The 12,204-nt window shown below is 38.1% G+C and overlaps 1 protein-coding gene across 13 annotated transcripts in view; it reads left to right on the top strand.

Moving 5' to 3' along the window:
• The window catches only part of FOXP2 (forkhead box P2), a 390,396-nt gene that overhangs the window by 350,776 nt on the left and 27,416 nt on the right, over positions 1-12,204 (top strand). For 4 of the 13 annotated variants that reach the window (XM_077472079.1, XM_077472084.1, XM_077472083.1 and 1 more), the window contains 3 exons: positions 357-425; positions 7,279-7,368; positions 11,236-11,295. The exons of 3 other annotated variants lie outside the window; for them this stretch is intronic. In XM_077472079.1, the coding sequence (XP_077328205.1) occupies positions 357-425; positions 7,279-7,368; positions 11,236-11,295 (219 nt within the window). The remainder of the gene's footprint in view (positions 1-356; positions 426-7,278; positions 7,369-11,235; positions 11,296-12,204) is intronic. 6 more of the 13 variants (XM_077472087.1, XM_077472085.1, XM_077472086.1 and 3 more) reach the window with 4 other exon arrangements.

Here is a 12,204-nt window from a genome sequence, read left to right as displayed (position 1 = left end):
GTTTATCAAGAGCAGGAGCATATTATCTCCTAGCTTTATACAACATTTCCCATGACATCTCAGCATGTCACATTGTGATATTATACGTTTAAAAACTACTGATAACCACACCTTGAATCGTAAAGAAACAACAGTTTAAGAATAGGGTATGTGGCCCCACAAAAGTGTATAGTAATGTTTAACAATACAAGATAGCAGTGTTTTATTAGCCTTAGAAAACTCTTACGTAATCAAATATTGCTTCCCTTTTCAAATATTTCTGCTTTTTTTTCTCTTGTTTTTTTTTTCCTTTACCCTCCTTGTTCTTTAGTTTTTGACATTGTCCTGTCTTACACTTTCATTTTTGATTCTGTCAGGAGAAACATGAAATATTTTGAGACTCAGATGAGCTGGTTGTCTGAGATAATACATTGCATTGCCAACAGGTATGATTGCTTTGAATTACTTCTCAATGTTCGTAAAGCTGTCCCTCCCAAAATTTTATGTGAGAGCAATCAAATCGTTTTATCAGATGCAATTGTGGAAACAACGTTGCTCCTACTCACTTTGCATTACTCGCTAAAGCTATGAAATTTCTTTTGATCTACTGCTTTCCTTTTGACATTAATTACTCCACATTGCAATATTAAATTAATTTTGGATGAATGTGTTTCACTTATAGTTTTATATGTAACCAAGTACATATGAAGTATGTAATGGTTTATAAATATACTGCATATATAAAAGCTTTTGCCATGTCTCTGTGTGTTCGAAATGTCAACTAATGGCCAACTAATGGTAGATGTAATTAACGTAGAGAGGTCTACAGAAAAAAAAAGAACTTTACGAGTGGAATAAAAATATACCTGAGATTCACTTTACTCTAGCCACACACACGTTCAGTAACGGCGCCACCATTCAGAAGGGTCTATGAAAATTTCAGAAAATTAAAGCAGAGTTCCAGGCTAAATTGAAACTAGGTCTTAATCAAGCACCCCCCCCCCCCCCTTACTTTTTCTTTTAAGGTTAGCCATAGTTGCAATGCTGATGCTTGCACCCAAGCCGATGGACTGCAATGCCGTTTTAAAGTAATTTTTTAATTTTATTTAGCAGTAGTTACTGGAAATGAAAAAGAGTTCATAACAAGTTATTAAAGGAAAATGAAAACCAAGAACAAAAATGTAATATATTTCAGCTTACTAGTCCTTAGATGTGGTTGCTGCATTGGTTTTATTATTCAGGCTAAGAACATTTTTCGCAAGTACGGAATTTTTTTTTTTATTTTGACAGAAATGTAGCATCCTTGTCACTTCCAGTGAGTTAAACTGATATATCAACCATATTTATCTAATCTCCATATGCCCATTTGATGGAAATGGACAAAGGCAAATGTGTCTGTTGGCTAGCCTGAGTAGTAATCGTGGCTCCTTGTATAGGTAGTGTGGAGGGCTGAGCATAACCACCCAGGGACAGGGATTGCCAGGTATAAATAAAGAATACAAAAGAAATAGGGCAACTAATGTAGCCATCGCATCGAAGGACTAGCAAACTGCACTATATTACTATTTCATTTTTTGGGTTTAGATATATGTTAAAGTAGAATTTGTAGTAAATAGTGTTGCAAATTTTTAAAATAACCTGTTTACCAATTTCAATATTTAAACTTTAAGCCCTTGTTCACATTGAGGGCGGGTTTGAGATCGTGGGGGTTCAGCTTAACTCCCACAATTTCCAACCGGCAGTTCAGTACAACTTCGAGGGCAATTTAACAGATATCTGTGCGGGTTCATGCACAGATGTGTATTGAAATCACCCCCAAAGTTGCCAAAAGTAGTGCAGAAACTACTTTTAGGAAATAATGTGACGTTGCACTGTTTTGGACAGTGCCATTGCTGGCAAAAGGCTCAGATTTGGCATGCGATTTAACAAGTCAAATCAGCCCAATGTGAACGTGGGCTAAAGGCCTTTAATAAGTAGATGTGTATACGTGCAGTCATGAATCAGTAGTCAGAGCAGTACTGACTGCATGTAAAAAAAATGGGGAAAAAAAGGTTAAAAAACGTATGGAACAAGCAGTAGGATCATAATGCATATTCATAAATGACTTTAACTGCAAACGAGAACTTTTTTTTTCTTTGTAAACAGAAGCACGTAGTATGCACAGGCAGAAATGATAAGTTTTGCACATTACATTTATTCAATTTTTAACACATACAAATGTTTTTTCAATGCTGCTGGCATCTGCTCTCTCATTGCTGTTTCCCTGAATTTCTGGTCCTCACAGGAAAAAGTTAACAGTGACCAGTGCAGTCTTCAGTCAGTCTGCTAGTTTGGAGAGGAAAGGGAGAGGTGGAGAGAGGAGCAGGGGAGTGCCGTGCCATCCTAGGCTATGGGACTATGTGTTTCTAATGATGCTCTAGTGAAGTGATGGCAAACCTTGGCACCCCAGATGTTTTGGAACTACATTTCCCATGATGCTAATGCCCTCTGCAGTGTAGTTGATCATCCATCATGGGAAATGTAGTTCCAAAACATCTGAGGTGCCAAGGTTCGCCATCACTGCTCTAGTCCCTTCATGCAAGGGTGGCTCCATAGGATGCAGCAAGAGAAAGGAGCTAATCTGAAACAGGAAACCTGGGTCAGTGGTCATGGTACCAGCTTAAACAGCAACATAGGCAAGGATTAAAAGAAGCCACATTATTAGTAAGTGATTAAATCATCTGCTGATGGTGCTTCAAAAACTGAGGGTTTAGTATCACATTAAATGAATTCAACTTCTATTTTATACCAAATTAGGAGGTATTTCTTATTGTAGAAATAAAGAAACAAATATACTCGTGCACATGGAGCAATCACATGAAAACAAAATTGCAACAATCCCCTCTCCATTATTAAGTCTTTTTGACAGGGCAGAATTTCCATCACTGGAGCCTGTTGACACACTACCTTTTGGTTCCCAAAGCAATATCTTTCTGCTAAGATCCACAGTGATTCCATGAATGTTTTTCTCTGGCTCTAATCTGACATAGAATATTGTCAAAATGTGTGAATGCTTTGTATATTTTTTTTTTGGAGGATATACACATTTAATTTTGGAATATATATATATATTGCATTTTCTATAGTAGTCACATGTAATGGATACAAGTTTTTTGGTATATAAAGTGTGTGAATAACATTTCAGATATAATTGTAGTTTAGTGATGATTGAAAAAAATAATGTGTGGGCGCTAACTATACAAAGTGAATTCTTCCTCTTTGCCTGTGCCACTTGTATGCACAGTCTTACTATGGCTAATGCTAAATCCAGTCCTGTTCATTGACCTTATACATTCACTGTCTTTTCTTTCCATTTTCAATGCTGATACTTATAGGTTCATGTATGTGTACACACATACATGCACTTTCAGGCTCTGATTGCCACTTTACATTTTTCCATCCTTTTGGTAAATATACTGTACACTTTGGGAAATTTAGTTCTTAAATCATTAACAACATTAATATTTTAAGTGCATCCATCTTATCATACAGTATGTCTGGCTAGAAAGCTGAATTTCCTAGCAAGCATTTTACTAGGAAACATATTCTTTTTTTATAATTAGATCAAAAGTACAATAACATTTTTGCATACAGCATTTCAAGTAATATTTTTATTCAAGTGACTTTTGCAGATTTGTAACAGTCAAAAGTTATTTTTAATATAAGATTAAACTCTATTTTGCATCCTGAGAGATTTTCAAATGTGTCTGTTATATGTGTAAGCTAATGCTGAACTAGTCGCAGATGCTATATGAAAATATGCTTTATTGGGCGCTACTCCTCACAGGTGCACATAAATATTCAGAGTACTTTTACACATTGTTTCATTAAATATGCACATCAGCTGAGTTAACTGTAACAAAAAAAAGGAAATCATAGTGGCTTCATGTGGCAAAGAAATACACATTCTTTTCGAAACACTATTATGTATAAACACAGAAGACATACAGGTCTGCACAGCAGCTCCAGCCTGTTGTAGTGGCTGCACAACCCACTTGTGGTCAGCTAGCATGGAGAGTTCCCAACTGAGAGCCATGCAATGAAGAACCATGAATCCACAGCACTACATTTCTCCCACACTTTTTTCAGAATGATGGTATCAGTCTGGGCCTAATTCAATTTGCATGATCGGAGATACAGCAGTTTGATTATCTATCTGACTAATAAATACATTATATAAATTTATTAGCCAGATAATCAAACTGCTGTATCTCTGATCATGCAAATGGAATTGGGCCCCGACTGATACTGGCATGTCGTTAAAGTTCATGTGCGTGTAAAGGCATGTGTCCCAATACTTTAATTCTTTAACTTTAATGGCATCCCAGTCTTAGTCCGTAGGGTTCAATATTGAGTTGGCCCACCCTTTGCAGCTATAATAGCTTCAGCTCCTCTGGGAAGACTGTCCACAAGGTTTAGGAGTGTGTCTATGGGAATGATTGACCATTCATTGAGAAGTGCATTTGTGAGGTCAGGCACTGATGTTGGAGACCTGGTTCGCAGTCTCTGCTCATCCCAAAGATTTATTCATCTAATTCATCCCAAAGGTGTTCTATTGGTTGAGGTCAAGACTCCGTGCAGGCCAATCAAGTTCCTTCACCCCAAACTCCCTCATCCATGTCTTTATGGACCTTGCTTTGTGTACTGGTACAAATCATTTGGTGGAGGGGGGATTATGGTATGCGGTTGTTTTCCAAGGGTTGGGCTTGGCCCTTTAGTTCCAGTGAAGGGAACTCTTAACGTGTCAGCATATTAAGACATTTTGGAGTTTGGGGATGGTCCTGTTCCAACATGACTGCGCACCAGTGCACCATATGTCTGGATATATATTATGTGAGAAATGGGGTACACCACCCTTTTTTGAATAGAAACCACCGGCGATTATTATAATTGTTGAAAGGCTTTATTTAGAAATGTGTGGAAAGTTTGTCTGTCACATTGCATTGTTCTACTGTGCAATTGCATGTAGCGGAATGGAACTATTGCAACTTATTTGGTGGCACATTACACTTAACTTGCACAGTGTATATGGTCACTGACGTGGACTGTACATGTACCCATTGCATACATACTGCTTACATATTTTGACAAAACAAAGCTCTGCATACAATTATAGCAATAATATAACTGAAGTGTTTGTTAAAAAATAAAAAAAATCAGCATGTGAGCAACTTCACAAAGTACTCTAATCTGTATTTAAATTGTGCATTTTCTACATACTGTCACCAGTGCAGTACAGTGTCATCATATAATGGGTGTAGCAGTGATTAGGGACACTGAATGGTGACAGTATGGGGGGGGGGGGATCATATTTCTTTTCACTTTTTTTTTCACAATTTTCTTTTTTTTCTTTTTTTTTCTTTTTTTACAGTGACCAGAGCAATAACGTGTTACCATAGTAACACTGTACTACTCTGGGGAGGCGATCAGGATTTATTTTTCACACACTGATTGCTTATAACTGTGAATTTTACAGTTATAGGCAACCATTATTTCTGAACGAAAACTGTTCATTCAGTGTTTGCTATTGTGATTAGCTGTGATTGACTAAAGCTAATCACATGGTACAGATGGGCTGTGATTGGCCTTGTCTGCACACTGTGATCACTGTGACCAATCACAGACCTCATCACAATAATACACAATGAAAGGCATGTGGGTCACTGAATCACTATTCTGACAAAAAAAAAAACAGAACCTTACGATTCACCAGTAGTGTTATCAGAGGTATAGAGATTTATTTGCTTTCCCACTCTGGCATTCTAAGCAGAGATTTCCTCCTAACTTTCAATTTTCAACTACCTGCCATGAGGAGACGTAGAAACTATATGAGCCATTTGCGGGGCAGAGCTGTATACCAGTTTAAAAAGTATTTAGTGCTTTTTGTGTTTGTTTTTTTGTTTTGTTTTAGTGTATATTAAGCTTCCCTATGTTAGCAGCTTAAATTTTAAGAGCCAAACTATTTTTATTTATCAATAAAGTACCCTTATTTTATGTACCAAGGGGTATACTGAAGCAAAAAAAACAATCCATGCTAATACAAGAAATCAATTAGCAAAAAGAATGATATGTGAACTCCTTTGGTTAATTCCGATGTAAATTATGGAGCTATGAATGAGACCATCCCCATCCCAAAATGTGCATCTCACATCAAATGTCCATATCCTCAATAGGAAACGCATGATTTCAGGACTGGACATTTCTTTTGTCATTCCTATTGAGGATATAATCATTTGATGTAAGAAGCACATTTTTGAGATTATGGTGGTTTAAATCATAGTACTACAATTTACATCTGAAGCAGTATGCTGAGGTGGCAATGTTTCAGCATTTCTATACAGGTTTAGGAGTAGATGTCCTTGAGTTTTATTTTGCCCAACCGATGATATGCTTAGTAGTGTTGTATTAAATGGGCTGGCAAAAGAACATGTTTACTTAAAGATGCACTCATTGTCAAATAAAGGCAGGAGAGTTGTCTTGTGTATGTGGAAGCAAGCACATATTTTAGTGTTTTGCATTCATAAATACACTTCTACATTAGCCTTTTTATTTGCAATATTCTAATCTTGATAATCAATATTGACCATAAAAAAAATTAGGTGGCAAGGCCCTCAAAAGACTGGATCTAGCAAAAGAGTAAAACCACACATTTTGGTGTTACTTAGTTTGACTGTTCTTGACATTTTCTGCCTTGATGGTGTTGGTCCTGTGTCCCCATAGTCTAAGCTGCCATCTTGGCCATAATTTGGCCATAATTTTGCAGTATATTGGAGTCACAATCCTACCATGTTTTTTACACTGGAGAATGTGGCTTTGTAGGACCAGCACCAGCATGGAGAATGCATCTAGAAATTACCTAGAGTAAGTAAAAGCATGTGCAGTGTTTACTGTTTAGGTGTCTTCTGTATGTCCTGTATTTCCTATAACCTAAAGTATTTACTTCCAAACATTTTTACAATTAATACTACTTTCACTCAGGGAGATTTGTGTAAACCTTACTTTTTTTTTTTTTTACTTCTATTAGTACTGCTATGGGAATAAAGAGTGGGAGTCAATCATTTCACATTTTTTCTCTCATATGTTTTTGCTATGTTCTTTCTAACATTTTCAGTTCACAACTCTGTATCTTATCTGTCACAATCATATCTACTTTTTGTGTCTTTTGGCATTCAGTACTTCTTACAGTCTTAGTTTCGGTCATTGCTATTACTGTATATTTTCCTTTTACATTGTTCCAGTCCCCTGTTGTTGCACTTTCAGATCATTCAAGTTCCTTGTCACTCCTCTTGACAAAAGGATCATTCCAGTCCCCTGTCATTCCACACTGAGATTGTTCCAGTGTCTACAACGGTGAGCTTATTATGCTTTAATGTGATTAAGGGGTAGGTGGGAATTAACAGTAACAGCAAATTAATAATGGCATTATAAAATCATATTTTGCATGTGTGGAAAATTTGATTTTGATTGAATATTAAAAAAAAAACTGATCTCCTCCAGCTGCTTAGGCAGTACAGCAAATTAAAACTATTTGCAATGTCATGATCCGTGTCATAGGTCACTCTTCGGAACAGTTGAGTAGTGTTCAAGCAATCATCAGAACTTATTATTATTAACTTATAACTTGTATTTCTGTTTGTGTGGTATTTTGTAGAGTGGCAGAAAGAATATATTGACCTAAAATTTAATTTCTATTCTTTACAATGAGATCAGATTGTTTTTTCATTTTTTCATTTTTATACATGCTGTGCATGAAAGATTCAATGTCAATAATAAGGATTCTTTTGATCAGTATCTCGGCTGTCATTCTTAATGCACATGATATAGATTGCATGAATTAATCTGGCTCCCTAAATGTCTAATTTTACTTTCTTGTCTAATGTGCAGCATTAACACCTCATGTGTTGTCTGTCCTTTTTCCAAATGCTAAGGGTTTTTAGTTGACATTAGGTGTTCAGTATTTGGGACCTATTGATCTAAACTGAAATCTGCATCACAAATCTTGGTGCAACTGTAAATAAAAGCTTGCCGTGGAGTGTTCTTTAACACATAGGTACATATGAACCTGAAATGAAAATGAAATCAAAGCTTCAGGAAAACTGCTAAATACACAACTAATGTGTGTGTGTGTGTGTGTGTGTGTGTGTGTGTGTGTGTATATATATATATATATATTACAGTATCTCACAAAAGTGAGTACACACCTGACATTTTTGTAAGTATTTTATTATATCTTTTCATGTGATAACACTGAAGAAATTACATTTTACTACAATGTAATGTAGTGAGTGTACAGCTTGTATAACAGTGTATATTTGCTGTACCCTCATAATAACTCAACACACAGCCATTCATGTCTAAACCGCTGGCAACAAAAGTGAGTACACCTCTAAGTGAAAGTGTTTAAATTGGGCCCAAAGTGTCAATATTTTGTGTGGCCACTATTATTTTCCAGCACTGCCTTAACACTCTTGGGCATGGAGTTGACCAGAGCTTCACAGGTTGCGACTGGAGTCCTCTTTCACTCCTCCATGATGACATCACGGAGCTGGTGGACCTTGTGCACCTCCACCTTCCAATTTAGGATGCCCCACAGATGCTCAATAGGGTTTAGGTCTTCATCTTCTTTAGCAAGGCAGTGGTCTTGGAGGTGTGTTAGGGGTCGTTATCATGTTGGAATACTGCCCTGCGGCCCAGTCTTCAAAGGGAGGGGATCACGCTCAGCTTCAGTATGTCACAGTACATGTTGGTTTTCATGATTCCCTCAATGAACTATAGCTCCCCAGTGACAGCAGCACTCATGCAACCCCAGCCCATGACACTCCTACCACCATGCTTGAATGTAGGCAAGACACACTTGTCTTTGTACTCCTCACCAATTGCCACCACGCACACTTGACACCATGTGAACCAAATATGTTTATCTTGGTCTCATCAGACCACGGGACATGGTTCCAGCAATCCATGTCCTTAGTCTCCTTGTCTTTAGCAAACTGTTTGCCAGCTTTCTTGTGCATCATCTTTAGAAGCGGCTTCCTTCTGGGATGACAGCCATGCAGACAAATTTGATGCAGTGTGCCACTTATGGTCTTAGCACTGACAGGCTGACCCCCACCCCTTCAACCTCTGCAGCAATGCTGGCAGCACTCATACATCTATTTCCCAAAGACCACCTCTGGATATGATGCTGAGCACATGCACTCAACTTCTTTGGTCGACCATGAGTGAAACCTGTCCTGTTGAAATGCTGTGTGGTCTTGGCCACCGTGCTGCAGCTCAGTTTCAGGATCTTGGCAAGCTTCTTATAGCCTAGGCCATTTATATGTAGAGCAACAATTCTCTTTTTCAGATACTCAGTGAGTTCTTTGCCATGAGGTGCCATGTTGAACTTCCAGTGACCAGTATAAGAGAGTGAGAGTGATGACACCAAATTGAACACACCCACTCCCCATTCACACCTGAGAACTTGTAAAATTAATGAGTCACATGACATCAATGAGGCAATATAGCTAAATGGGTCCCAATTTTGACATTTTCACATAGGGGTGTACTCACGTTTTTTGCCAGCATTTGCCGTGTTGAGTTATTCTGAGGGGACAGCAAATTTACACAGTCTGTCCACCCACAACTTTACATTGTAGCAAAGTGTAATTTCTTCAGTGTTGTCACATGAAAAGATCTAATAAAATATTTACAAAAATCTGAGGTGTTTACTCACTTACTTTTGAGAGATACTCTGTGTGCATGTATATGTGTGTGTGTGTGTGTGTATATGTATATATATATATATATATATATATATATATATATATATATATATATATATATATATACACAGTGGGGAGAACAAGTATTTGATACACTGCTGATTTTGCAGATTTTCCTACTTACAAAGCATGTAGAGGTCTGTAATGTTTATCATAGGTACTCTTCAACTGTGAAAGACGGAATGTAAAACAAAAATCCTGAAAATCACATTGTATAATTTTTAAGTAAATAATTAGCATTTTATTGCATGACATAAGTATTTGATACATCAGAAAAGCAGAACTTAATATTTGGTACAGTTACAGAGATCTTATGTTTTCTGTAGTTCTTGACCACTCCTCCATACAGACCTTCTCCAGATCCTTCAGGTTTCAGGGCTGTCACTGGGCAATACGGACCTTCAGCTCCCTCCAAAGATTTTCTACTGTTTTCAGGTCTGGAGACTGGCTAGGCCACTCCAGGACCTTGAGATGCTTCTTATGGAGCCACTCCTTCGTTGCCCTGGCTGTGTGTTTCGGGATGTTGTCATGCTGGAAGATCCAGCCACGACCCATTTTCAATTCTCTTACTAAGGGAAGGAGGTTGTTGGCCAAGATCTAGCAATACATAGCCCCATCCATCCTCCCCTCAATACGGTGCAGTCGTCCTGTCCCCTTTGTAGAAAATTAGCCCCAAAGAATGATGTTTCCACCTTCATGATTGGGATGATGTTCTTGGGGTTGTACTCATCCTTCTTCCTCCAAACACTGCGAGTGGAGTTTAAACCAAAAAGCTCTATTTTTGTCTCATCAGGCCACATGATCTTCTCCCATTCCTCCTCTGTATCATCCAGATGGTGATTGGCAAACTTCAGATGGGCCTGGGCATGCGCTGGCTTGAGCAGGGAGACCTTTCATGCGCTGCAGGGTTTTAATCCATGACGGCGTAGTGTGTTACTAATGGTTTTCTTTGAGACTGTGGTCCCAGCTCTCTTCAGGTCATTGACCAGGTCCTGCTGTGTAGATCTGGGCTGATCCCTCACCTTCCTCATGATCATTGATGCCCCACGAGGTGAGATCTTGCATGGAGCCCCAGACCGAGGAAGATTGACCATCATCTTGAACTTCTTCCATTTTCTAATAATTGTGCCAACAGTTGTTGCCTTCTCACCAAGCTGCTTGCCTATTGCGCAGGTCTACAATTTTATCCCTGATGTCCTTACAAAGCTCTCTGGTCTTGGCCATTGTGGAGAGGTTGGAGACACCTGAGGTCAGGTGTCTTTTATACAGTTAACGAGTTCAAACAGGTGCAGTTAATACAGGTAATGAGTGGAGAACAGGAGGGCTTCTTAAAGAAAAAAAATAACAGGTCTGTGAGAGCCGGAATTCTTATCAAATACATATGTCATGCAATAAAATGTAAATAATTTTTTTTTTAAATCGTACAATGTGATTTTCTGGATTTTTGTTTTAGATTCAGTCTCTCACAGTTGAAGAGTACCTATGATAAAAATGACAGACCTCTACATGCTTTGTAAGTAGGAAAACCTACAAAATCTGCAGTGTGTCAAATACTTGTTCTCCCCACTGTGTATGTATGTGTGTATATATATATATATATATATATATATATATATATATATATATATATATTATTTATATATATACACACACTCACAGTATCGCACAAAGTGAGTACTCCCCTCACATTTTTGTAAACATGTTATTATATCTTTTAATGTGACAACACTGAAGAAATTACACTTTGCTACAATGTAAAGTAGTGACTGTACAGCTTGTATAAGAGTGTAAAATTTGCTGTCCCCTCAAAATAACTCAACCCACAGCAATTAATGTCTAACCCGCTGGCAACAAAAGTGAGTACACCCCTAAGTGAAAATGCCTAAATTGGGCCCAATTAGCCATTTTACCTCCCAGTGTCATGTGACTTGTTAGTGTTACAAGGTCTCAGATATGAATGGGGAGCAGTGTTAAATTTGGTGTTATTGCTCTCACTCCCTCATACTGGTCACTGGAAGTTCAACATGGCACCTCATGGCAAAGAACTCACTGAGGATCTGAAAAAGAGAATTGTTGCTCTACATAAAGATGGCCTAGACCAGTGATGGTGAACCTTGGCACCCCAGGTATTTTGGAACTATATTTCCCATGATGCTCAGCTACACTGCAGAGTGCATGAGCATCATGGGAAATGTAGTTCCAAAACATCTGGAGTGCCAAGGTTCGCCATCACTGGCCTAGACTATAAGAAGATTGATAAAACTCTGAAACTAAGCTGCAGCACGGTGGCCAATACCATACAGCGGTTTAAAAGGACAGGTTCCACTCAGAATAGGCCTTGCCATGGTCGTCCAAAGAAGTTGCGTGCACATGCTCAGTGTTCTATCCAGAGGTTGTCTTTGGGAAATAGACATATGAGTGC

This window comes from Lithobates pipiens, unplaced genomic scaffold (genome assembly GCF_037356315.1).
Source record: "Lithobates pipiens isolate NorthernLeopardFrog02 unplaced genomic scaffold, aLitPip1_a1.2 Scaffold_8, whole genome shotgun sequence".
Classification (NCBI taxonomy): domain Eukaryota; kingdom Metazoa; phylum Chordata; class Amphibia; order Anura; family Ranidae; genus Lithobates; species Lithobates pipiens.
This window is presented reverse-complemented; position numbering and strand designations above follow the sequence as displayed.